Source organism: Canis lupus, chromosome 8 (assembly GCF_048164855.1).
Source record: "Canis lupus baileyi chromosome 8, mCanLup2.hap1, whole genome shotgun sequence".
Lineage (NCBI taxonomy): Eukaryota > Metazoa > Chordata > Mammalia > Carnivora > Canidae > Canis > Canis lupus.
Window position 1 is genome coordinate 54471351 of NC_132845.1, and position 25685 is coordinate 54497035.

General features: G+C 42.9%; 1 protein-coding gene across 3 annotated transcripts in view; it reads left to right on the forward strand.

Annotated features, from left to right (window-relative positions):
- Positions 1–25685, forward strand: part of OTOA (otoancorin) — a 68636-nt gene that overhangs the window by 5012 nt on the left and 37939 nt on the right. Inside the window, exons 2-12 of one of the 3 annotated variants that reach the window (XM_072836160.1) lie at positions 1822–1916; positions 2280–2308; positions 2399–2429; positions 2545–2572; positions 4340–4427; positions 7537–7668; positions 10579–10814; positions 13408–13511; positions 17265–17365; positions 19478–19617; positions 22215–22338. In XM_072836160.1, coding sequence (XP_072692261.1) covers positions 1823–1916; positions 2280–2308; positions 2399–2429; positions 2545–2572; positions 4340–4427; positions 7537–7668; positions 10579–10814; positions 13408–13511; positions 17265–17365; positions 19478–19617; positions 22215–22338 — 1107 coding nt within the window. In that variant the 5' untranslated portion in view covers position 1822. Of the gene's footprint in view, positions 1–1821; positions 1917–2279; positions 2309–2398; positions 2430–2544; positions 2573–4339; positions 4428–5323; positions 5562–7536; positions 7669–10578; positions 10815–13407; positions 13512–16214; positions 16364–17264; positions 17366–19477; positions 19618–22214; positions 22339–25685 lie in introns of those variants that run through there. The other 2 variants (XM_072836161.1, XM_072836162.1) reach the window with 2 other exon arrangements.

A 25685-nucleotide genomic window follows, 5' to 3' on the forward strand; every position in this document is an offset into this window, starting at 1 on the left:
AGGGGGACCTGGACCATGGGGCCTCTACCCAGTCAGACCTGAAGGAGTCACCGAAGGTTCTTGGTCTTGTCATGAGAATGAACTCCAGAACAGACACACAGCATAGTGGTTGGATCACACAAGCAGGAAAGTTTATTAAAGTCAAAAGCACATTCTTGAGATATGAGAGAGAGAGAGAGAGAGAGAGAGAGAGAGAGAGGCAGAGACACAGGCAGAGGGAGAAGCAGGTTCCATGCAGGGAGCCTGACATGGGACTCGATCCTGGGACTCCAGGATCACACCCTGGGCTGAAGGCGGCGCTGCCCAGCCACTGGGGCTGCCCACATAGGCACAATTATTAACTCCATTTTCAGCTCCTGTCTCTTCTCTGGAGGATGGGGGTGGGGCTAGAGCCAACCAGGAGCCTACCCAGAGTCCCCTCAATGGAAAAAAGATGATACTAGTACTTTTACCATTTAGGAATTTATTAAGTTTTAGGAGCTCTGTGCCAGGAACTCAGAGCAGAGATCAATATATATTTTTTATAACCTCATGGTATTCCTTCTTTTAGGATCTCATCGCCAGTACTTGGTGCTGTCAGTCTACTTAACTTTTAGCCACTCCAGTGTAGGTAGTGATACCCCCATTTTTTTTAAAGATTTATATATTTTTAATGAGAGACAGACAGACAGACAGACACAGGCAGAGGGTGAAGCAGGCTCCATGTAGGGAGCCTGATGTGGGAATCGATCCTGGGACTCCAGGATCACACCCTGGGCTGAAGGCGGCACTAAACCGCTGAGCCACCCAGGGATCCCTGGTACCCTTTTTTTTTTTTTAATTTTTATTTATTTATGATAGTCACAGAGAGAGAGAGAAAGAGGCAGAGACACAGGCAGAGGGAGAAGCAGGCTCCATGCACCGGGAGCCCGAATGTGGGATTCGATCCCGGGTCTCCAGGATCGCGCCCTGGGCCAAAGGCAGGCGCCAAACCGCTGCGCCACCCAGGGATCCCTGGTACCCTTTTTTCAAAGCAATATCTACACCCAACGTGGGGTTTGAACTTATGACCCCGAGATCAGGAGTCACGTGCTCTACCAAATGAGCCAGCTAGGTGTAGTGCTATCTAATTGTGCATTTAATTTGCATGTTCCTGATAACTAATGATGCTGATAATATTTTGTAAGTTTACTGGCCATTTCTTTTGTTTAAAATGAAGCTTAAGTTTGTATCTATTCTTGCCTCTGGCTTATCTTCTACTTACTGTATTGTAAGAGTTCTTTTTATAGTCTGGATATAAACTGCTTGTCAGATATAACAGAGCCTATGCTTCTAATCACTCCTCTTTGCTGGACTGAAGGGAATGAGAAAGGGTTGTAAGAATATAAACAGCCCATTGTCATCAAGGAGAGAGATGATTGTGTCTTTGACTAGCATGGGGGTTTAGATAGAGCAAAGTACATGGAATTTAAAACTTATTTTAAAAAAACTTCAAGGGGTTCTGAGTCAATTTGTTTTTCCTTTTTGTCTTCTGAATGTTCCTTTTTTTTTTTTTTTTTTTTTTAAGATCCATTTATTTATTTTAGAGAAAGAGAGAGAGAGCATGAGCAGGGGGAGGGCCAGAGGGAGAGGGAAAGAAATCTCCAAGCTGCTTTCCTGCTGAGCATGGAGCTCAACTCGGGGATCCCCATTCCAGCACCCTGAGATTATGACTTGAGTTGAAATCAAGAGTTGGGTGCTTAACCGACCTGAGCTACCCAGGTGCCCCAAGTCTTCTGAATGTTTTTAAGTATATTTTAAAAATAAAAACCTGAATTACTTCTGTGCTTGAATTAACTACAGGATGATGTCCCAGGAACCTAGGACATACTTTCTTTTCCTGTTCTTTTTTCTGAGCCATGGAGTGGCAAGTCATAGCGTTCCAGATTCCAGGCAGGGTAAGTCCTGAGGGAGGAATAATCTGCCATAGTTACCACTCATCTTAAGGAATGTAATGGGATGGACCAGTTTAGGTACATGATACTATAGATGTTTGGGATGTATGCATATGTGTGAGTATGTGTGTGCATGTGTGTGTGTATGCACACATATGTGTAGGATTTTCAGGATTTTTCTAAAAGGATTTTTCAAACCAGAGTTTTCTCACATTGGGCACATATGGGCACAGGTATAATTGAAATTCACTAAAATTTTTCTTCATGAGTGATTTTTTTTGGGGGGGATCTTTTCCTAACTCATATGTATATTTCTGCGGATCACACAATTCAATTCTAGTTATACCTTCGATGGCTTTCTTACAGATTTGCATCCATTGTTGCAAAAAATGGCAGTGAGTATTTCATTTTCTTTTAACCAAAATCTCCTCTCCTGAAGATGAGATTTTGGATGTTTTGCTTGACAATATTTCTTTACCTTTTAGGAAGAAATAATAGATGGAAGCTATCTGAATGGTAATGTCTCTACTCTTTCCCCACTTTGCTGCTTCTAAAAATTTCAAATAGAATGTGCCTGTGATTTCTCTGGAATGATTCTTTAAAGTTGTCTTTTCATTTTATTCCCATGCAGCATTACTGGATCTCATACAGTTTCAAAGGTAACCTACTCCAGAGGGGAGGGGAAGGGATGGAATAGATGTTTAATAAAAATTCCTAAGTGAAAATCTCTTAATTGTAAAAAGTAATACATACCTAGGTATTCATTACAAAAAATATCAACCAGGGTACAAGTTTTTTAAAGTAGCTACATGTGTTTCACAAACTTTTATTCCTCTCTGCTCTGGCACAGGTGTTAACATTTACTGAGGGTTTACTATGCAGCAGCCTACCATTGTTAGTGCTTTGTGTGTAGAAACATGTCCAGTCCTCAAAAGCTCCCCCAGGGAAGGTGTTGTTACCCCTTGGACAGAATAGTGAAACTAAGGCACGGGGCGGGTGAATCAGGGTCATGCATCTGGGAAGCGTGGTGGAGCTGAGGTGTGTATCCAGTAGCGGGGCTCTAGGACCCATTGCCCTTTCATGTTGTATACAGCATATGGGCTGGTGTTAGATACCGGAGTTGTGGGCCAGGGCACTAGAGAGTGTTGTGGAAAGACAAATATTAACAGATCATTCTAAAATGATGAATACTATGAGGGAGAAGAAATGAGGGGCTTGGGGGCCCATGACAGAGGTACTCAATTATGTTAAAGTGAGAGTCCCCGTACACATTCTTCTTCCTAATGTAACTTTAACTCCAGTCAATAGTTTTGGATATACTATTTCAGGCTAAAGTTATCTATCATCTACCTATCTATGTATCTATCTATCATCTATCTATCTTTGTGTTCATTTTTTTTTTAAGATCTTTTTTTTTTAATTTTTTTTTAATTTTTATTTATTTATGATAGTCACACAGAGAGAGAGAGAGGCAGAGACACAGGCAGAGGGAGAAGCAGGCTCCATGCACCGGGAGCCCGATGTGGGACTCGATCCCGGGTCTCCAGGATCGCGCCCTGGGCCAAAGGCAGGCGCCAAACCGCTGCGCCACCCAGGGATCCCTATCTTTGTGTTCATTTATTCATTCATCTATTTAGTAACAAAAACAGGATTATAAAAGGCTTTCTAATTGTTTAAGGCTGGAGGATTTATCTGCTGCCAGTTACTCTGTCATAGCTAGAAGCTAAAGTACAACTTGTTCCTTTTTATTGATGGATGACATTCCATTGAATGCACATGCCATATTTGTTTAACCTTTTACTTGTTGGACATCTGAATTGTTTCTAATTTTTGACTGTTCTGAATGAAATTGTGCATTTTCTATGTGATGGGTACCATTTTAAGGACTTTGCATGTGTGAACAAATAAACTCTTCCCAATTTTTAGCTATGTTACAGAGAGAGGGAAATTGAGGCACAGGAAAACTCAGTAATTTGCCCAAGGCCACACAGTTAAGTGGTGGAGCCAGGATTCAAATCCAGGTTTTGAGCTTACACTCTTTAACTATGCCATTTCATCTTCTCATGGTATATACTATATCTGCTTTTAAAATTTAATATAGTAAGGTCATCTTTCCAAGTCAGTCTGTTTGTCTTGTAGTTAATCCAAGTGGATTGTTACAGAAATTAGAATATTGCGCACAGCTCAGAAATGGATCTTTGTCTTTGAGAGAATGGGATCCAGGAAGATTATTAGATTCAGAAACTCCCCCACCACTGTGCCAGGTTAACAAATCTCCTACCTCTTCCAAACACAAAGTTCCTAGCATTCCTGGTCCATTCCCTATGTCCTCTCTGAACTGTGGTCTTCTGGCCACTTAGCAAGTAGGGGAACTACTCATCACAGGGGAACCTGTCATCGTGACCTTCTCCTGTCTTCAACTGAAGCTCCCATGGGTGGACAGCAGACCTGTGCCACAGAATCCTGGCCTATCTGAATTCACGGAATGTCGCCTTCACCATCCCCAGCCTGCAGGTGTGTACCTGAGACTCATCCCTATCACATATTCTCCTCCCAGTTCTCAAGGGTTGTAAGCTCAGGGGCCAGGCTGGATGGAGAAGTGGACTAGGTATAGAGCTAGTTTTCACTTCCACAAAGAAACATGTTCTGTCCAGTTGTTTTGAAACATGATACAAGCTCTTTTGTGTTTTTCCAGCTTTCTACCTTTGATGGAGACTTGGTGTATTAACGTGTAGGCTGAGCTGCTGAAACAAAGAGACCCCAAATTCCAGCAGCACAAACAATGTAGTTTATTTCTATTTCATGTTATATTTCAGAGCTAGGTGGGAGATCCAGAGTGGAGAGGAAGCTCTAGTTCTTTCTTAAAAAAAAAAAAAAGATTAATTTATTTCAGAGAGAGAACAAGTGAGCAGAGGGAGGGGCAGAGGGAGAGCGAGAAAATCTTTTTTTTTTTTTTTAAAGATTTTATTTATCTATTCTTGAGAAACTCACAGAAAGAGGCAGAGACATAAGCAGAGGGAAAAGGAGCCTGATGTGGGACTCGATCCCAGGACCCCAGGATCACAACCTGAACCAAAGGCAGATGGTCAACCACTGAGTGCCTCCAGGTGACTCAGAAGCTCTGTTTCAAAAGATTATCCAGGAGCCCAGGTTCATTCTATCTGTTGCTTTGTCATCCTCTAGGGAGTTGTTGCTCACATGATTGAAACAGCACATCCATTCTCCAACCCAGGAGAGGGAGTGTTGGGAAAGAGGAAGTGAAGGGTGAGCATTTTCTCTTTAAGGACATGACCTGCAAGTTGCTCACTTCCTCCCACTCATGTGCCATTGGCTCACAGTCCACAGTCTCATGTTACTGCAGAGGAGGAAGAAGAGAGGCCTATCTGAGAAGCCATGTGATCAGCTAAAACTTGTGGGATTCTGTTGCTAAACAGAATTACAGGAGACTGGCTCTTTGGGTATAATTATCAGTCTCTTGGTCATGGGACCAAGAAATATTTTTCTTCCCTTTTAACACTACTGTAAGAAGAACAGTAGCATAGGCATGTTGATAGAGGGCAATGATGTTTGTGGAGTGGTAGGACATGATGGGGACTGTGACAAACTGGACAGCATGTGCCTCATTGACGTGGTCATCAGCCCGGTGTGGTATGTTGTATCTTTACCATTATACTGTGAATGGCACAGAAAATTGAGGAAATACTCTTTTATTATTAAAAAACTACTTGATTCAGCAAAGAAACCATAACGTCTTTGATGAGTGAAGTTCTTTTTTTTTTTTTTTTAAGATTTTATTTATTAATGAGAGATACACACAGAGAGGCAGAGACACAGGCAGAGGGAGAAGCAGGCTCCATGCAGGGAGCTCATTGTGGGACTCGATCCAGGGACCACAGGATCACACCCTGAGCTGAAGGCAGATGCTCAACCGCTGAGTCACCCAGGCATCCCTGATGAATGAAGTTCTGATGTCTTTATTGTTTCAATTTTTATTTACTTTATAATGATAATGAAAATATTAACCAACATTCACGTGAGAACTACATTCAGAGAGCTGGTTGCTAACCCTTTAGCAGGACACCCGCTAGCTGGAGGTGGCTGTTGGCCTCATGGCATCTGCTTTCTTTTTTCTGTTCCTCAGTCTGTGGCAATCTAAAGGCAAGTAATGCCAGCCCCTTTGCTCTCCAGCAGTAAGTTTTCTCATGAGATGTGTATATTTTAACCTGTTGAATAGATATCTTCTATTTCTTCCCATGTATAAATTTATTTATTCATTCAGTATCTACTTATCTAGCCTCTTATCTTTGCTAGGCACCATTCTAGACACTGGAGACTCAGAGGAGAACAAGGCAATCACGTTACTACCCATATGGGCCTTGCATTCTAGAGGGAGAGTCACTGAGTAAATAATTATTCAACTCATTTAGGGTAGGGAATGATGAGTGACACTTACTGACCATTTACTGTCTACTAGGCAGTATTGAAAACACTTTACACACATTTATCTCATCCTCATAACAACCCAAATGGTAAGTCTCTACTGTGTCTATTTTTCAGCTAAGAAAACTGAGACCCCAAAGTAGTGTTGCCTGTTTAGCAAATAAAAATGCAGTATTCCCAGGGCACCTGGCTGGCTCAGTCAGTGGAGCATGCGACTCTTGATCTTGGGGTTGTGAGTTTGAGTTCTACCTTGGGTGTAGAGGTTGCTTAAAGAAAAATACAGTGTTCTCAGTTAAATTTGATTTGCAGATGACTAATGAATAATTTTTTTTAGTATATATCCCATGCAATATTTGGGGATGTACTTATGCTAAAAAATTATTCATCGTTTAACTGAAATTCAAATTTAATTGGGCATCCTGTGTTTTACCTATCAATCCTAGTTAGGTTAACTTGTCCAAGGCCACACAGCTAGTCAGTGGCAAAGTGGAGATGTACACGTGGGTTTTCTGAATCTAGAGTCCACCTTTTGCCCTTGATATCACAATATGCTGCCTCTATAGAGCACTTTTATTTAGTGGAGATTTAGAAAATAATTCCCCAGATAGCAGAGGTAATTTCTTTTAGGAGAGGCTGTTGTCCTCTCCTCTTCACTTTGGAGGGGATGCCAAGAGGGAGTTTGTTCATGCTGCCTGAATTTTGCTTCTACTCTGGTAGCTTGGGGCATGGGAGGGGGTTTGAGGAGTGCCAATCTGGGGGTGGTAAACTTCCTGGACAGAGGAACTGCCCACTGGTCTGGACGTGAAACCCCAATCACCCATAGGGACCAGGCAGGCCATGGGGAAATCGGCTGGCTGGGTGGGTGGTGAAGAGGAGTGTAATTACAGGGAACAGCTGCCCCTCAGCCTGCAATTATCACCAGGAAGGGGATATGCTTAGCATTGTCAAATCTTTGTGTTTTCCAAGAGAAATTGGAAGTCTGGATTTTTGTGGGGAATCCCCTGACTTTGAAATGTTGGCAGCTAATGAAAAATTTTGCAGCTAGCCAAATCAAACATGTCTGCAAGCTGCCAGCTTGTGGGCTCTGCAGGGAAGTAGGTGGCCTGCTTGGGCTGCTGGCCATGGTGCTGACCACGTGCTCCTGTCCTGTCCTCACTGACTCTTCTCAACACCCCATATCCAGGCAGCCATGGAAAATCACCTGGAGCAGCGTCTGTATCAGCCCCAGAAGCTGCTAGAGGACCTGAGAGACACAGATGCTCAGCAATTCCACACTGTGATGAAATGCCTCTTAGAAGACAAGAAGGACCTCTTGGTGAGGCATTCTTGGCACCCTGAGAGTAGGGGAAATCCAGGGCCAGTTGGTATTTGTTGAGTTGAATTGAACTGAGCCTGACTCAGTCCTTCTTTATGTCTTCCTACCACTTTCTCCTTTCACAAACTCTCCAGGAGTTGCAGACCTTGGTTTTCTCACTTACTTTTTACAAAGCTCAAATGAAGAGTCTTATACTGTATATTCTCATGGGAACTAAGAAATGGGGGGGGGGGTTACTGAGGAGCTTCTAATAGTTTGGTTTGATAAACATCCACGAATGATTGCTGTGCATCAGTGGATACTGGGTACAAAGATGAAAGGCTACCTTTGCCCTCAAGGAGTTTATAGTCTGGGGGTAGAAAAAAACAGAAATAGACAAATTTCCATAAAACAAAGTTGGTGATCGGAGAGTATCACAGAGCAAGGTCTATGAGACCCAGAAAATCTTTGGGACCCAGAAAGGCGAGGTTTAGAGGTTTTTTTTTTTTTTTTTTTTTAAAGATTTTATTTATTTATTTGACAGAGAGAGAAAGAGAGAGAGTGGGCGAGCAGAAGCAGGGGGTAGTGGGAGAGGGAGAAACAGGTTCTCTGCTAAGCGGGGAGCCTGACTCAGGGCTCGATCCCAGGACCCCAGGATCATGACCTGAGACAAAGGCAGACACATAACCAATTGAGCCACTCAGGCACCCCTGGAGTTTTCTTTATCAGAGATACTTTAATGTGAAACAGTGTTTTTTAGAAGAAGTTGAACCTGTAAACATTTTAATAGTCACAGACTTACTTTAATGTGTGTTACTAAAATAGAATGGATACATCCAACCTGTCAGTTTGGTAGAGATGTAATGTTTCCTTTTGAAATGAATTTTAGTTAAAAAAAGGTCAGTTAAAAAATGAATGAAGTAAATAATACTGAAGTAAATAGTATAGGCAGTGCAAAGATATGGCAAAACTGAGGATGGTGGTCTATGAAAATGATATTGATTAATATTTATTGAGGATTTACTATGCATCAGATGTTATTCTAAGGGAATTGTCAGCAAACTGTTTCTGTAAAGGACCTGATACTGAATATTTTAGGCTTTGCAGGGCATGTATTCTCTGTCACAACTACTTAACTCTGCTGCTATAGCAGGAAAGCAACCATAGGTGGCTGGTAAATAAATGGGCATGGATCTGTTCCAATAAAACTTTGTTCACAAAAACAGGCAGTAGGCCAGATTTGGCTTGTGAATCATAGTTTGCCAACACTGTTCTGAGGGTTTAACATGCATGGGTTGAATGAATCCTTTCCAGGATCTTCTGAAATAAGGACAATAATAATAATACCATTTCAATATTCAGATGAGGAAATGGTCTTAGAGAGGTTGAATGAGTAACCTTGTGTCACACAGCTCAAAAGTGGCAGATCTGAGGTGAGAACCTGGGCTCCTGACTCCAGCAGTAAGTCCTTCTGGCATCTAGTAAAGCCTATGGGCCCCTTTTCAGCATAACATGTTAAAAATCTATAAAATAAAATACAAAGGAGGCCAATGCTATTGAAAGACATTTATCAGAATAATAAAACACACATTTGGAGCATAGTGATTTATGTGCTTAACACATCCAATAACGAAATTTAGCTGTGAGTCAAGTAGGTTTTGTAATTTTTACGAGGTATTGATTATAAAGGAGATTTCAAGATATCTTTGACAACTATAATGTGTTATGAAAGTGTCTGATTTCTACTGATGACAAATGTAAGGTCCCGCTACTGCTTTGGTGGCTTATTGTCTATATTAATTCCTGAAGGAAATGCTGGAATTGAGTTCTGTGGCAGTAAAATGGAGGTGCAGTTTTCCCTAACGTTCACATTCTAGCCACAGACCTCTGCTTCAGAACTCCTAAACTGCATTCTTAACCACTACACTGTTTAGCACCCCCAAGAGTAAATGACCAAAGTTAGGAAACACTCCGTCATAGTTAGAAGTGTGGGCTTGGATGCAGATATACTTGTTTCAGATCCTCGCTCTGTGTAAGCTTGGGCAGGTTGCTTATTCTATCTTTGGTTTTCCTCACCTGTGATACTGAGATAATAATAACATATAACATTTGTTGAGTGTTCACTAGGAGTCAGGTGCCCTACATGCCTAGTGTGTGGTCATTGTGGTTATTATGTTTGTAGGATGAGCTGGGTGAAAGACTGGTGCCAATCAAATTGTGACTAAGCCCTGTCAGCATTCCTGGGTTCTGTGGTTCAAAAGAGCCATTCATTCATTCATTCATTCATTCATTCATCCTAGCAGGCTTTCTCAATGTTTTTTTTTCTTTTTGGGAACCAGGAATTCCACTAAGCACATGGCTTGGGCCTCAAGGACTTTCCTGGCTCAACCCCTGCTGCATGTATAGTCAGGTACCTGGGCTCCACTGAAGACCAGTTAAATAAGACTTTGAATGGTGGTGCTGGGATCACTTCCCAGTGATTGTGCAGCCAGGGTTGAGAACCACTGACATGGAGGAAAGACAGGTCCATAAGCATCTGTAATGCACCACAGAGTTTCACACAAGGTGCTCTTAGGAGCACTTATTGGAGGGAGATTTGATTTGACCAAAGTAGGAGGGCACTTGAGAAGACTTCACCAAGAAGGTGATGATAGTTGAGCTTGTCCATGAGGGATGAGCTGGGTTTTGCTAGAGGAAGGAGGTGGGGAGGGAATTCCAGCTCAAGCATGCACCTAAAAAGTTCCCTAGTGTGTTGAGGGAGGTGAAGGCCTCGACTTTGTCCTCTAAGAGATGGAAAGTTCTAGAAGGTTTGACATAGTGTGCTATTAAACAGTGGTCCTGAATTTCCCCACTGCTAAGTGTGGTTCTTCCCAGGGCTTCCAAATCTAGAGGCCTCTCTCAAGACAACGCTAGCTTCTTTCTTTACTTTAGGAGCTGGAAGACATCGTTATTGACTTGGGAGAGATTCGGAAACAAGCCTTGCAGAGCCCTGGCGTGAACCGCAGCCTGTTTCTCATCACACTGGAGAGGTGTTTCCAGGTGCTGAACTCCCTGGAGTGTGTGGAGATCCTGGGCAGGGTCCTGAGGGGCTCCTCAGGCAGCCTTCTGCAGCCAAACATCCCAGAGAAGCTCCCCCAGGACCTGCGTGAGGACGCTTTCAAGAACCTGTGAGTGCTTCCCCCAGCCCTTGAACCCTACTCTTCATTCCTCAGAAGTAATATATGGCAGAGGGAAGGAAGCAGGGGGAGCAGGTCAACATGTGAGGTCTGGAGCAGAGCTTAACATCTGTGGAATTTAGAGAGATGGTTTGATTAAAACAGTGCCTCCCAAATGTCAGTCATTCTGGTACCATCCTCACAATTTTTGCCATATCTGTACATCATTGGTACACTTTTCTTTACCTCATGTTTTTTCTTTATAGTGATTCATTCTTTTTAACTAAAATTTATTTAAAATAAAACTTTGATATCATTACTGAAAGGTCAAGTCATATTTGGACCAAATGGGACTTTGTATATGGCAACAAGGAGGTCATTGCTGACTGGGCCATGAGGAGAGGTATGGTAGGAGGGGAACAAGCTGTAGTGGATAGAGGTGACCGAGACACTTCACACCCAAGGGGGCGTATCTGTAATAAAAATGTCAGATAAATATTTGCAAACAACATATCTGATAAAGGGTTAGCATCCAAAATATATAAGGAACTTTTAAAACTCAACATCCCAAAACCAAATCATCCAATTAAAAAGTGGGCAGAAGAAATGAATAGACATTTGTCCAAAGAAGACATACAAATGGCTGATAGACACATGAAAAGATGCTCAACATCAGTCATCATCGGGGAAATGCAAGTCAAAGCTACAATGAGATATCACCTCACAACAACTAGAATGCCTAAAATCAACAACACAAGAAACAATAGGTGTGGGCAAGGATGTGGAGAAGGGGGAACCCTCTTGCACTGTTGGTGAGAATACAAACTGGCACAGCCATTCTGGAAAACAGTATGGAAGTTCCTCAAAAAGTTAAAAAATAGAGCTACCCTATGATCCAGCATTGCATTGCTAGGTATTTACCTAAAGGATACAGAGATACTAATTTGAAGGGCTACATGTACCCCAATGTTTGTAGCAGCAATATCTATAATAGCCAAATTATTGAAACCACCAAAGTATCCATCAATTAATGAATGGATAAAGAAGGTATGATCATTACATATATACTATATGATATATATTATTATTATATGTTACATTATTTTATATATATATATTATTCAGTCATAAAAAAAGAATGAAATCTTGCCATTTGCAATGACATGGATGGAACTAGAGAGTATTATACTAAGTGAAATAAGTCAGAGAAAGACAAATACCATATGATTTTACAAAACAAATGAGCAAAGGGAAAAAAAGAGAGAGAGGCAAACCAAGAAACAGACTCTTAACTACAGAGAACAAACTGATGGTTATCAGAAGAGATGGGGATAGGGGTGGGGGAATGAGTTAAATAAGTAATGGGGATTAAAGTATGCACTAGGTGTTGTATGGAGGTGTTGAATCACTTTATTTGTACACTTGAAGCTAATATTACACAGCATATTAGCTAACTGGAATTTAAAAACTTAAACCCCCAAACCCAGAATGTCAGATACTAACCAGTGTAGGTTATTATCTCATATACTGTTGGTGAGAATGTGAAATTGTGCAGCCTTTTTGGACAACAGTCTGGCAGTTCCTCAAAAGGCCAAGTGTAGAGTTGTCATCTAACCTAGCAATTCCGCTCTTGGGTATCTACCCTAGAGAAATCAAAGTGTCTGTCCTCACAAAAGCTGGCATATGAATGTTTACAGCAGTATTATTCATAATAGACAAAAGGTGGAAACAACCCAGAGGTCCATCAACTGATGAATAGATAAACAAAATGTGGTGGGTGCAAGCAGTGGAATAGTATTTGGCTGTGAAAAGGCCATGAGTGAAGTGGTAGCGCATGATCCAACATGCATGAATGTTGGAAACATCATGGCGAGTGAAAGAAGCCAGTCACAAAGATGACATATCACATGCTTCCATTTACCCGAAATATCCAGAAGAAGCAAATCTATGGAAGACAGTAAATTACTAGTTTGTAGGGGTTGGGGTGATTGGTCATTGGGGGTGGTAGCTAAAGGGTATGGGGTTTCTTTCTGAGATGCTTAAAATGTTCTAAAATCAAACATGGTGATGGTTGTACAACACTTGGGAATGCCATTAAATTGTACATTTTCAATGGGTGAATTGTCTGGTGTGTGAATTATATCTCCATAAAGCTGTTAGAAAAAAAGAAAAAGAGGGGCGCCTAGGTGACTCAGTGGGTTAAGCATATGACTTCAGCTTAGGTCATGATCTCAGAATCCTGGGATCAAGCCCCTCATTGGGCTCCCTGCTCGGCGGGGAGTCTGTTTCTCCCTCTCCCTCTGCTGCTCCCCCTGCTTGTGCTCTCTTTCTCTAATAAATAAATAAAATCTTTAAAAATTAAACACACACACACACACACACACACACACAAAACAAGAAATGACTAAGAGGTGAGGAAGTGGAGAGAACTCTTTGGAAGGTATTTAGATGTGAAGGACAAAAGAGAAATGGGACAATAGCTACATGTAGCAAGGGAGTGGGAAGGCTTTTTAACACAAGACAGCTTTGGGTATGTTGGCTGTTTTGACCATGTCTCAAGTCCATCTCTTTGTTCCTTAACTTGATGCCTGTGTTTGTCATTTAGATCTGCGGTATTCAAAGATCTCTACGACCAAACCTCGGCTCATTCCCAGAGAGCTCTCTATTCCTGGATGACTGGGATTTTGCAGATGTCCTTCAATGCTACTGGTGAGCCTGGAGTTCTAGGTAGGATCACTTTTCAGGGAGTGTCTATCCTTAAAAGTGGTGCTTCTTTTCTGAAGGTAGGGATTTGATTTCATTGTCGTTTATGATTTTTACCCATCCATCCCACCTTGCAAAAAGGGTTTGATGTGGCCTATGGAATAAAACACATACCCCAGGGGTGCCAGGGTGGCTCAGTTGGTTAAGTATCTGCCTTGGGCTTAGGTCATGATCCAGGGTCCTGGGACCGAGCTCCAGGTGGGGCTCCCTGCCCAGCAGAGAGTCTGCTTCTCCCTCTGCCCTTCCTCTGGCTTGTGCTTTCTCTCTCACTTTCCCTCTCAGATAAATAAATAAAATCTTTAAAAAAACCCCACATATCCTATTCCATCTATACACTTTCCAGATGTTCAGGTCTGCAAAATAAGAATGCCGCTGCATCTTACAATCAATGGGCTGTCCTAGTTTGTAAGTGGAATGTAAATAATGACAGTGTCTTAGATTCGAAGAGAACCTTTAAAGTAAGGTTTCAGGCTCAAAAATCTGTATCATAAATCTGGACTAAAGTGGGACACGATAAATTTTTAAAAGGAAATCTAGGCAATAAAGTACAGAAATTTAGCGCGAAGTTTCCTGGCAGCCGAAGCAGAAATAGGTCAAGATTCATTTATTTTGCAGATGTGTTATTAGGGGAGTCAAAGTCATGGAGCTGGAAAATAGGAATGGTGGTTGCCAGGGGCTGGAAGGAGGGGAAACTGGGGAGTTGTTAATTCTTGGGGACAGAGTTTTGGTTTTGGAAGATGAAAATGTTCTGGAGATGGATGGTGTTGATGGTTGCACAGAGAAGTGAATGTACTTAATACCATGGAACCATACACTTACAAATGGTTAAATTTGTAAATTTTGTGTTATGTTTTCTTTACTACAGTTGAAAAAAAAGAGAGGAAAGAATGGCTGTGTAGATTAGTAATGCAGACAATGTCTCACATGGCTTCCATTTGTTGAGTTTTTAATGTAAGTCATGTAAACAGAACACACTTTTTTTTGACACTTACCAATCCTACTGTGTATCAGCCACTGGAGATACAGAGGAAGAGAAGACAAAGTCTCTGCTCTCATAGAGCTCTTGTTTTATTGGGGGAGGGAAGGGGGAAAAACGTTTTAAGCCAGCAAATTAGAGAGAAAGAGAGGCAGAGAGAGAGAGAAACACAGAGAGAGAGAGAGAGATAGAGAGAGATGGTTCAGGTACCAGTAGGTGCTATGAAGAAAATAAAATGGATAAAATAAAATAGAACTTGGCCAACCTTTTCTATAAAGAGTCAGTGTAAATATTTTAGGCTCCATGGGCCTGTAGTCTGGCTGAATGAATCAACTCTGATGTTCCCTCTCTAAAGCAGATACTGACAACAGATGAGCAGGCAATGGTTGTGTCATAGCTGAGCCTTATTTAAGGGCCCCCAAATTGAGATTTCATAATTGTCACATGCCACAACATTGTCTTCTTTTGATTTTACTTCCAAGTATTTAAAAGTGTAAAAAACTAAGCTCGCAGCCTTTACAAGAGCAGGTGGTGGGCTGAATTTGGCCCATGGGCTGTAGTTTGCCAACCTTGGATTAAGAAATCAGAGAGGACCTGACATTTGAACTGAGACCAAAATGAGAAATGGAGTGGGTGCTTTGAGGGTCTGAGGGAAGGGTGTTGCAGGCAGGGGAACAGCAAACACAGAGGCTCTGGTGTGGGAATGAGCTCAGTGTTTTGGGGAAACATAAAGGAAGCCTGTGGGATCAGAGTATAGTGAGGGCCAATCAATCCTTTTCCTGGAATTGAGCTCTGAGCTGTGTATATAAGGGGCGTTCAACAACAGAATAATCAATGTCTTCAGTGCCTAGCAAAATTCCCTCTGCCTGATGCATATTTACGGCCTCCAGAAATCTGAGTCTCGCACTGTGTAACCCTGAGAGAGCCACTCACCCTCTAGACTTCCCTCAGTCCTTATTGCCAGAATTTAATTAGAGACAGATTTTCCTTCTAAAATTCCTATATGCTGTGTTTCATTATTATACTAGAGTGAATTAAAATGAATTCTGTTTGGACTTTAAACTTTTTATTTTTCATGACATTCCTTGAGGTTACTGGAAATACTTTGGGTGTTGAAAATACCCAAATCTTTGGGGTCCTTGGTCTGCAGAAATACAATTCATGCTTTATAATGAATTTAAAATTAACAGCTCAACTTGTTTTTTTTTTTTTAAAAGATTTTATTTATTTATTCATGAGAGACACACAGAGAGAGAGGCAGAGACATAGGAAGGGGGAGAAGCAGGCTCCCTGCGGGGAGCTCGATGTGGGGCTTGATCTCAGGAGCCCAGGATCACTCCCTGGCAGAAGGCAGAGGTTCAACTACTGAGCCACCAGGCATCCCTTAACTTGGTTCTTGATGAATTTAGTGATTCCCCCCCTGCCCCACTCAATTCTCTAGCCTTCTAGGACTACCCTTCTAATAACCGAGTCAGTTGTCCAGAGATGTCATCTCATCTAGGGGATCCTAGGGTGTGTACCTGTATTCACCCATAGCTCTGATTCCCAGGTTGGGAAGGCATCCTGTTGTTCTTGTGACCCAACCCATATAGCAGCTGACTTCACCATCTGGTCTGGGCATGAGAGTCATTGCCCTTGGCTTTTCGCAACAATTCTTGGTGATGGAGTCACTGTACCCTGCTCTTCTGCTTCTTCCATTTCTCCAAAATGCCACCAACATAATGGTGTTGTGTCCAAGAATCTTTTACCAAAGAATTGGAGGCAATGGGGGCAAATGGATCCTGGACAAGATTTTTCTTACAGTCCCACTGACATCTCTCTGGTTAGCAATTTCAGATGCCTGAACAGAGTGGCAGAGCCTTCTGGGAATTCAGAGGATGGAGATATTATTACTGATGGCTGAGGAGATAAGACGAGGCTTTAGGGGAGAGGAAACGTTTGAGCTCAATTTTGAAGATAGGATTTTGGAGCAGAAGAGTGAGGGCAAAGGCATTATAGTAGATGTAGATGAGAAGGGTCTGTGAGAGAAGATTTGGAGAACATTTGGGGTCATATGAGGAAGGATGAGTAGGTGGTTTGGCTCAAATACAATAACCTGGTGCTAATCAATAAGGCTGATAATGATTGTTACTGGTGGTAATAAAAGAGAGTCAATTGCTAGATTATTTAGTAACTAAGTGAACTAAAAGTAAAACTATATTCTGTGATTTTTACTATTAAAATAATTTGCATTTTAAAAAGGAATCTTAAAAAAAAGATTTATTTGAGAAAGAGAGGGAGAGAGAGAGAATGAGCAAGTTTTAGAGGGGTGGGGAGGAGCAGAGAGAGGGTGAGGGGGACATAGCAGACTCCACAATGGGTACAAAGCTTGATGCAGGGCTCAGTCTCACGACTCTGAGATCATGACCTGAGCCAAAATCAACAGTCTGAGGCTTAACCAGCCGCACCACCCAGGTGCCCCCAAATAATCTGCATTTTTAGCAAGTTCCCAGGTGGACCATGCTGCTACGGAACAAGGCCTCAGGGGGCTGGCATCTGTGATTGCCAGTGTGTAACATATGTCTCAGAGGTAGGAGGCTGTCCATGAATGGTTGTTGAATGAATTAATGAATACAATAAGAAGGTCCTGATATCAAAGATGTTTTTGACTATCCATACCAGGCAGAGGCATTTATTTATTTATTTACATATTTCTCCATTTATGTATTTATTTATTTTTGCAGATGACTCTGTTTCATGGGTCAGTGCAGAAAACTTGTGGATTTTGGGGAGATACATGGTTCACCTATCACTTGAAGAAATTGTGAAAATTAGTCCCGTGGAAGTAAGTTGGAAACGTACATTTACGTGTCCCATCACCAAGCCATCTGGGATAAGGTGTATTCTAAACCTCTCAAGTTCAGCCAGCCAAGTTTCCATGCCCTGGAAAATTGGATACCCACCTCAGCCAATATATCTTGAGTCTCTGAAGAAAACTCTCAGGATGAGGCCTCAAGTGGTTGGTCATCAGGTTGTGTTTAGTGTAGAAGAGCCAAGAGAAGAAAAAGAATTATAGATAAAGAAAGCTCTGATGTGAACAAACATGATATAAAGAAAATGTTGGGGATCCCTGGGTGGCGCAGCGGTTTGGCGCCTGCCTTTGGCCCAGGGCGCGATCCTGGAGACCCGGGATCGAATCCCACGTCGGGCTCCCGGTGCATGGAGCCTGCTTCTCCCTCTGCCTATGTCTCTGCCTCTCTCTCTCTCTCTCTGTGACTATCACAAATAAATTAAAAAAAAAAAAAAGAAAATGTTGGCTGTGAACCAAAAATCATTTCAGGGTATTTTTGTATTCAAGAAAGGCCAAGGACAATAGCTATAGAGTTTCTGGTCCTTGAAAGGATGAACTCAAGTCAAATGAATCCTGGATTACTAACAATTTCAATTTATAGCTACTTCTATTGATAGCTATTTCAGCATGAGGAATGATTGGATTTTAACTGTAGAGTTTACAGTTGAGAAATAAACAAGTTGTAATGTTACTTTCACTCACTAGTCAGCCTGTCTCTGTCCTCTTGATGTTGACCTAATGACACTAACATCCCTTGGGCATCATGATTCTGGAATGCAGCCTCTAAAGCATGCTGCCAACAGGGAGGCATTCATAAAGACTTTGGGGCTTGCCTGCAATTTTTATCATATGTGCCTTACCTTTCTCCTGGCCAGTGAGAGAAGTGTTTGTATCAAACGACTGGCTTGTTCAAGGGCCAGTTGATCCAACAATGTCTGCTTATGATGAAACCGAAGCCAGAGCCAGGTTGTCCTTTTTAAGAAAAAATTTTTTAAAAGATTTTATTTATTTATTCATGAGAGACCCAGAGAGAGAGAGAGAGAGAGAGGCAGAGACATAGGCAGAAGGAGAAGCAAGCTCCCTGTGGGGAGCTTGATGTGGGACTTGATCCCAGGATTCCAGGATCACACCCTGAACCGAAGGCAGATGGTCAATCACTGAGCCACCCAGGAGTCCTTTAAGAAAAATTTAAAAAAAAATTTAATTGAAGTACAGTTGACATATCTAGATTCCTCTTTTCACCTCGGAGGTTGAGAATATTTCAAACATCTTTCAATTTTATAATCCTCAGTTTTTAAAATGGATTAAATCTCAGTTTTGCTCTCCCAATAATGAGTGAACTCCCAGAAGTTGGATAGAAATTAAATTCTTAGAAAGCTGGACCACTGGGGAGGAATCTCTAAGATCAAGAGGTCATTTGCAACTTTTCTTCATCATCTAAAAGTGTAGAGAAGGGAGGTGAAGAAAAAAAAAAAAAGAAAGGAGGTGAAGCCACAGAGTACTGATGCTAAGAGGGACTTTTATATGGATAAAGAGTAGAATCCATAAGGGAGAGACAACTTTACCAGCACAGAATAACAGTGCATAGAGAGATAGGAGATTTCAACTTGACACCCTTGCACACATAGATGGAAAATGAACAAGAACGGAAGGAATCTGAATGGTATATTAAACAAAATTGAATCTATCTACCTGTATATTTGTATCTTACCAAGGGAACACACTCTCTTTTCATCACCCGAGGCCCATTTGTAAACTCATTCATCTACTTAAAAAAACAAACAAACAAAAAACCCCTGATTCCCCCAAGTGCAACATTTGTGGGCCACATTCTCTGACCTCAATATAACAAATCTACAAATAAATGTGCAAACATTAGCTTTCCAAGAGTTCAGTGGCTTGGATACTAAAATATAGCACTTTGCTAAATAACAGTTGGCTTGAAGAGGAAGCTAAAACAGTTGTTACAGACCACTGAGAAATCAGGGCCAATGGGAACTGGGCATCTCTGAGTCTCTGGGATGGGTCACAGCATGGACCACTGAAGCAGGGCTGCTTGGGGTCACGTCACCCTTCCTCACTGATCTTCCTGTCCTTGTCCATCAGATTGGGTTGTTTATCAGCTATGACAATGCCACCAAGCAGCTGGACACAGTTTATGACATCACGCCTGAACTGGCCCAGGCGTTTTTGGAGAGGATCAGCTCCTCCAGCTTTGACATGAGGAATATCTCCACCATTCACAGGCAAGGGGCAGGGGCTCTGGGTCCTCAGAGTTGTTTCCCAAAATGTGACCTAAGCACCAGCGTCCTCTGAGCAGCAGAGGACCTTGGGAGGGAAGGGAAGTGGTTGGTTCATCTCTTTATTTTTTTTAATTTTAAAAAGGATTTAAAAAATTTATTTGTTCATGAAACACACAGAGAAAAGCAGAGACATAGGCAAGGGGAGAAGCAGGCTCCCTGTGAGGAGCCCAATGCGAGGCTCGATCCTAGGACCCTGAGATCACGACCTGAGCCAAAGGCAGATGCTCACCTACTGAGCCACCCAGATGCCTCTGGTTCGTCTCTCCACATCTCTGTGCACATGAGGCAAGGCATTTCTCCCAAAGAAAGACCCTTTGCAGGGGGTATGAAGTGGCGTGGGGTGAACTAAGGTTTTCTGAGCATCTTCTGTGCCAGGCATTTTATGCAGCTTTTTCAAGTGCTAAGATTCCAGCTCTGAGCATGGAAATAGAATATTTTAAATACTCAGTACTCTGTCCATTCCATGGTCAATGTGTAATTTCCATTAGGGTGGCTTGAGTATTGGAAAGAGCTTTTGGGTCCCCATATTTGTGAATCTATTGTTATCCAGATTCTTAGGTGGGGGGACCCACAGATGACATCAGCTCTAGAATTCAGTGATTGAAACATGACTCTCCAGGAATGATTTCCAGCAGGGGAGGAGGGCCAAGAGCTGGGTACTTGGTGATTCCAGGAGGGGTTTGAATATTAGCAGGAGGGAAAATGCAGTGGGGAAGGGTGGTGAGCACTGTCTAACTATCTGTCAGTCTCTCAGGGCACATGTCACAGTGCTTCCTCTGGCATCACCATAGTACCTTAAATTTTGTCAAAAAGTCACTTGTAGAGAATATTCTTATATGAAACTATGACACCTTCTTCCCCATCCCTAGTAACTTTTACCTATAAGCTTTGGACCTATGGATCCCCTTTTTCTGTGATTGTATAAAAGTAACTTAGTGGTTCAGAACATGGAACGTGGAGCCAGCCCTCCTGAATATAATCCTGGCTCTGGCACATATTAGTTGTGTGATTTTTGGCTGTCAGTTTACCTCTCCCGACCTCCATTTCCCCATGTATAAAATAAGAGATAACTGGGATCCCTGGGTGGCGCAGCGGTTTAGCGCCTGCCTTTGGCCCAGGGCGCGATCCTGGAGACCCAGGATCGAATCCCACGTCAGGCTCCCGGTGCATGGAGCCTGCTTCTCCCTCTGCCTAGGTCTCTGCCTCTCTCTCTCTCTCTATCATAAATAAATAAAAATTAAAAAAAAAAAAGAGATAACTATCTGCCTACCTCGTTAAGGTCCTAGTAAGGATTACACCCACCTGACACACAGTAGGTGCTCATGACATATTAATTATTCTTAATGTGGTTGTTAATATTCAGTCTTCACATCCCCTCAGTCTTTTCTCATCCGACACAGTTTCAAATCCTTCTGCTGACCTGACTGCTCTCCTGTGGACATGTCTGAGCTTGTCAGTGTCTTTCTGAGAGGGTCCATCCAGGTTGAGCATGGTCAACCAGGCGGTCCAGCCATGCTGCATTGAATAGATTTCATATTAACTCTAAGCACATCCATTAATGAAGGAGTGCTTGGCATCCACGAGGAAGAATGCTGATTAGTTCCTGTGGCTCTTCCCATTGAACCCTCACAGTACTCCTGATTCCTCCGTTCATCATATTTATTATGATTACTGTAGCACAGAGTGCGGACTGCTCAATTGTGCATGCAGCAGACTTGCAGAGAAGTTTATTGTTGGATCGAACATTCCCTACAGCTGGGCTTCAAACTCTTGTTGGCCTGACGCTATGCTCTTTTTTTTTTTTTAAAGATTTTATTTATTTTTTCATGGGAGACACACAGAGAGAGGCAGAGACATAGGCAGAGGGAGAAGCAGGCTCTCTGCAGGAAGCCCACTGTGGTACTCAATCCCAGGACCCTGGGATCATGCTCTGAGCCAAAGGCAGATGCTGAACCACTGAGTCACCCAGGCGTCCCTGACACTGTGCTCTTAACTACTAAGTACAGTGCTCCCAGCTAGACCAGGGTTCAAATCCTACCTCTGTCCTTAACACTGTTATGCATCTTGTCTTTCTCTTTCCTTTCAAAGTCATCATCATTTGGGGGTGTAGGTTGTAAACCATCTTGGAAATAATCTGCCTCAGAGAATCCGTCAGGGTGGGCAAACCCTTTACCTCTATGTGGAATATGGGGAGTTTTCTGTGGTTAAGTCAGCATCATGCTTTCTTTGTGCCCCTTACTGCCCTGGGAGGAGAGATGACAGAGTTGGATGGGTCTAGATTTGAGTCCAGGCTTCTCTACTTGTCTTGGGCAAGTTGTTTGCATGCTCTGAGTCTGTCTGCCTTTCTGTGAAATGGGGTTGATAAAGGCATCTACCTCGTAGGGTGGCTGTGATGGGGTGATCCGGGCATGGGGCTCGGCACAATCCCTGGCTTGCAGTAGCTGCTCTGACCTTGACTCCTGGTTCTGTGTGGGAGGGACTGTGTCTGTGTCTCCCAGTTCTGAGCCCCCAGCTCTGAGTCCCCTTATCTTCCCACACAGGTTGGGGCTGCTGGTCTGTTTCTACAATGACCTGGATTTGCTGGACGCCACAGTGGCCCAAGTCCTCCTTCACCAGATGATCAAGTGCAGCCATCTGAGGGGCTTCCAGGCTGGGGTTCAGAAGGTATAATGGGGTGCAGAGCCCTGGGGAAATGGCCAGAGAAATGGGGAGGAGAGTCTTGTCTGGCCTTTTTTTTTTTTTTAAGATTTTATTTATATATTCATGAGAGACTCACAGAGAGAGGCAGAGACATAGGCAGAAGGAGAAGCAGGCTCCCTACAGGGAGCCCGATGTGGGACTCGATCCCAGGACCCCGGGATCACGCCCTCAGCTGAAGGCAGATGCTCAACCACTGAGCCACCCAGGCGTTCTGTTGTCTGGCCTTTGAGAGAAAACATGTAGGTTTCATCAGGATCTAGGTCCAGCCAAGGCAGATGGCATCCCAAATCCTGGGATGACCTTAGAATGGGAAGAAATGACATAAAGCAGTATAAGGGAAAACCTGTGATAGATAAAAATTCAGAGTGGCCCTCTTAAACTTAACTGTGCATAAGGATCACCTGGGGTCTTCAATGTGGATTCTGATTCAGTGGGTCTGAGTGGAGATTCTTCTTCTTCTTCTTCTCCCCCTCCCCCTCCCCCTTCTTCTTCTTCTTCTTCTTCTTCTTCTTCTTCTTCTTCTTCTTCTTCTTCTTCTTCTTCTTCTTCTTCTTCTTCTTCTTCCTCCTCCTTCTTCTCCTTCCTCCTTCTTTTCCTTCCTTTCTTCTTCTTCCTCCTCCTCCTCCTCCTTCTTCTTTCTCCTTCTTCTCCTTTCTTCTTCTTCTCTCTTCTTCTTCTTCTTTCTTCTTTCTTCTGATTTTATTATTTAAGAGAGAAGAGAGAACACACAAGTGGGTGGGTGGGGAGATCAGAGCGAGAGGGAGGAGCAGGGAGCCCAAAGATATGTGGCTCAATCCCAGGACGCTGGGATCAGGACCTGAGTTGAAGGCAGACACTTAACCAGTTGAGCCACCCAGGTGCCTCTGGAGACTGCACTTCCAGCAAACTTCCAGGCAATGCTGAAGCAGCTGTCCAGTGACCGTGCTTGGAACAGCGAGGAGATAATGTGAGGTTCTCAAACCTGGCTTTGCATTAGTAGCACCACCCTACCAGCTCCATCCCCAGAGATTCCCTCTTTTTTTAAAAACAATTTTATTTATTCATTCATGAGAGACACAGAGACATAGGCAGAGGAAGAAATAGGCTCCCAGAGGGGAGCCCATGCAGGACTTGATCCTAGGACCCTGGGATCACCATGCCCTGAGCAGAAGGCAAACACTCAACAACTGATCCACCTAGGTGCTCCCATCCCCAGAGATTCTTGAGGTATTGGTCAGGGAATGGTATGTTTAAAAAGATCCTCACATGATTCCAGTGCAGCCGGGGTTGAGAGCACTGGATTAGAGTGTATTTATTGAGTTCCTAGACCACAAAGTTCTGGACAACCTGGCACAGAAGGACTTTTTCATTTCCCTTCTCTCTCCATCTTTCTATCCTTTCTTCCCTTAAGATGTCAATTCCACCTGCATCTCTTACATTTTTGGCCCTTTCCATTTTTTTTTTTTTTTATTGAAGAGGTGATGTGAGAGCAATATTAAAATTCTGGGGCACCTGGATGGCTCAGTGGGTGGAGCATGCAACTCTTGATCTCACAGTTGAGTTTGAGTCCCGTGTTGGGCATGGAGCCTATTTAAAATGTAAAAAAAAGAAAATTTTGATAATACCATCCATAATTGGGCAGCCTGGGTGGCTCAGCGGTTAAGCGCCACCTTCAGTCCAGGGCCTGATCCTGGAGTCCCAGGATCGAGTCCCCACGTCGGGCTCCCTGCTTGGAGCCTGCTTCTCTGTCCACCTGTGTCTCTGACTCTCTCTCTTTCTCTCTGTGTCTCTCATGAATAAATAAATAAAATCTTAAAAAAATACCAATAATTCTGCAGTAGTTTTTCACACATAAGTAGTTTTTCACACACATAGTCATCATTATCGTGACCAGTGCATATGTTTATTTTCAAGGAAAAGGATCCCTTCCAAGCAAACTCAAATGAAACATCAGAAAGTGAATGTACTTAAGAGCCACAGGCGTTGCTGTGGCCTCCTTGACCAAGAAGGAAGTCCAATACAACTAAGATATGAGAGTACACTTTGAGATCACCTAGCTCAGTACTTCTCAGACCAGGGAGTACATCAGAGTCACCTGGAGGGCTTGTTAAAATACAGGTTGGTGGGCCTCATGTTCAGCGTCTCTGGTTCAGGAGGACCAGGGTAGGGCCTGAGAATCTGCATTTCTAACAAGGTTGCAGGTCATGTTGTTGGTCAAGGACCACAGTGCTTTGAGAAGCACTGCTCTAGCACATGCCACCGTCTTACAGGTGGAAGCTGAGCCCCTGGGAAGAGTCGCTGCAGAATTTGGAGAACCCAGAGGTTGTGACAGCTTTCTTTCACTTCACGCTGCTGCCCCCCAGTGGCCATTTCAGTATTGCCTGGTACACTTGTGCGCACTCTTCTAATAAGAATATACTGTTCCCACAACTTCAGGTGTTAACACATGAACCTTTCTCATTTTTAGGTACAGAGGTCATGTTACAATAGGTGGCTTTATCACCTTCTTTACTGGAAGTGGTTAGGAAGCACACTTATTTATAACTAGATAGGTATAGCATAATAAAATAATCATTAAGGCGATCCCAGTTACGAGAAAATCTGTGTAAGACAGAAGTAAAAAATATGGAAAATTGCACTGCCATTCATAGTACGACTATGCGAAAGCTACATGCTGTAGTTTACTTATTGTTTTAAAAGATTGCATTTGAAAGAGAGAGAAAGAACGAGCATGAGCAGGGGTTCAGGGAAAGGGGGAAAGGCAGAGGGAGAAGCAGACCCTCTGCTAAGCAGGGAGCTCGATGCAGAGCTTGATCCCAGGATCCCAAGATCATGACCTAAGCCAAAATCAAGAGTCGACTGCTTAACCGACTGAGTCACCCTGGCGCCCCCAATCATAGTTTTTTTTATGAGGTAGGAGTTTCCAGAGACTTTTACTTTCTTGTTACCGTTGAAAATTATTTTTACCAGGATTATATATATTATCATGAAGAACACCCTGGGTATTTCGTGAAAGAAGAACAGCCATGTATATGGATGCAGAGTTCAAGGTCACAAAAGGAAAACGGATATTATGAAAGTGTGTGTGGTAGAGTTATGGACAAAATGAACAAAATTTCCTTCTGCCATATTTCAAGGTTGATTTAATAGCAAATTGATATTTAAATGAAGCACAAAGTGAATTTGCCGCTGATTAAGGTCAAGGCCAGAGGAAGTGGTCCTCTCAGTCCAGGGCAACTCATTGTCTGGCCAGGGCTCAATGAGGGGGTCAGATGGGGAAGGGTGTTGTGACTACCTCAGGGCATGGGCAAGAGGGAGTCACTCTCCTGCTT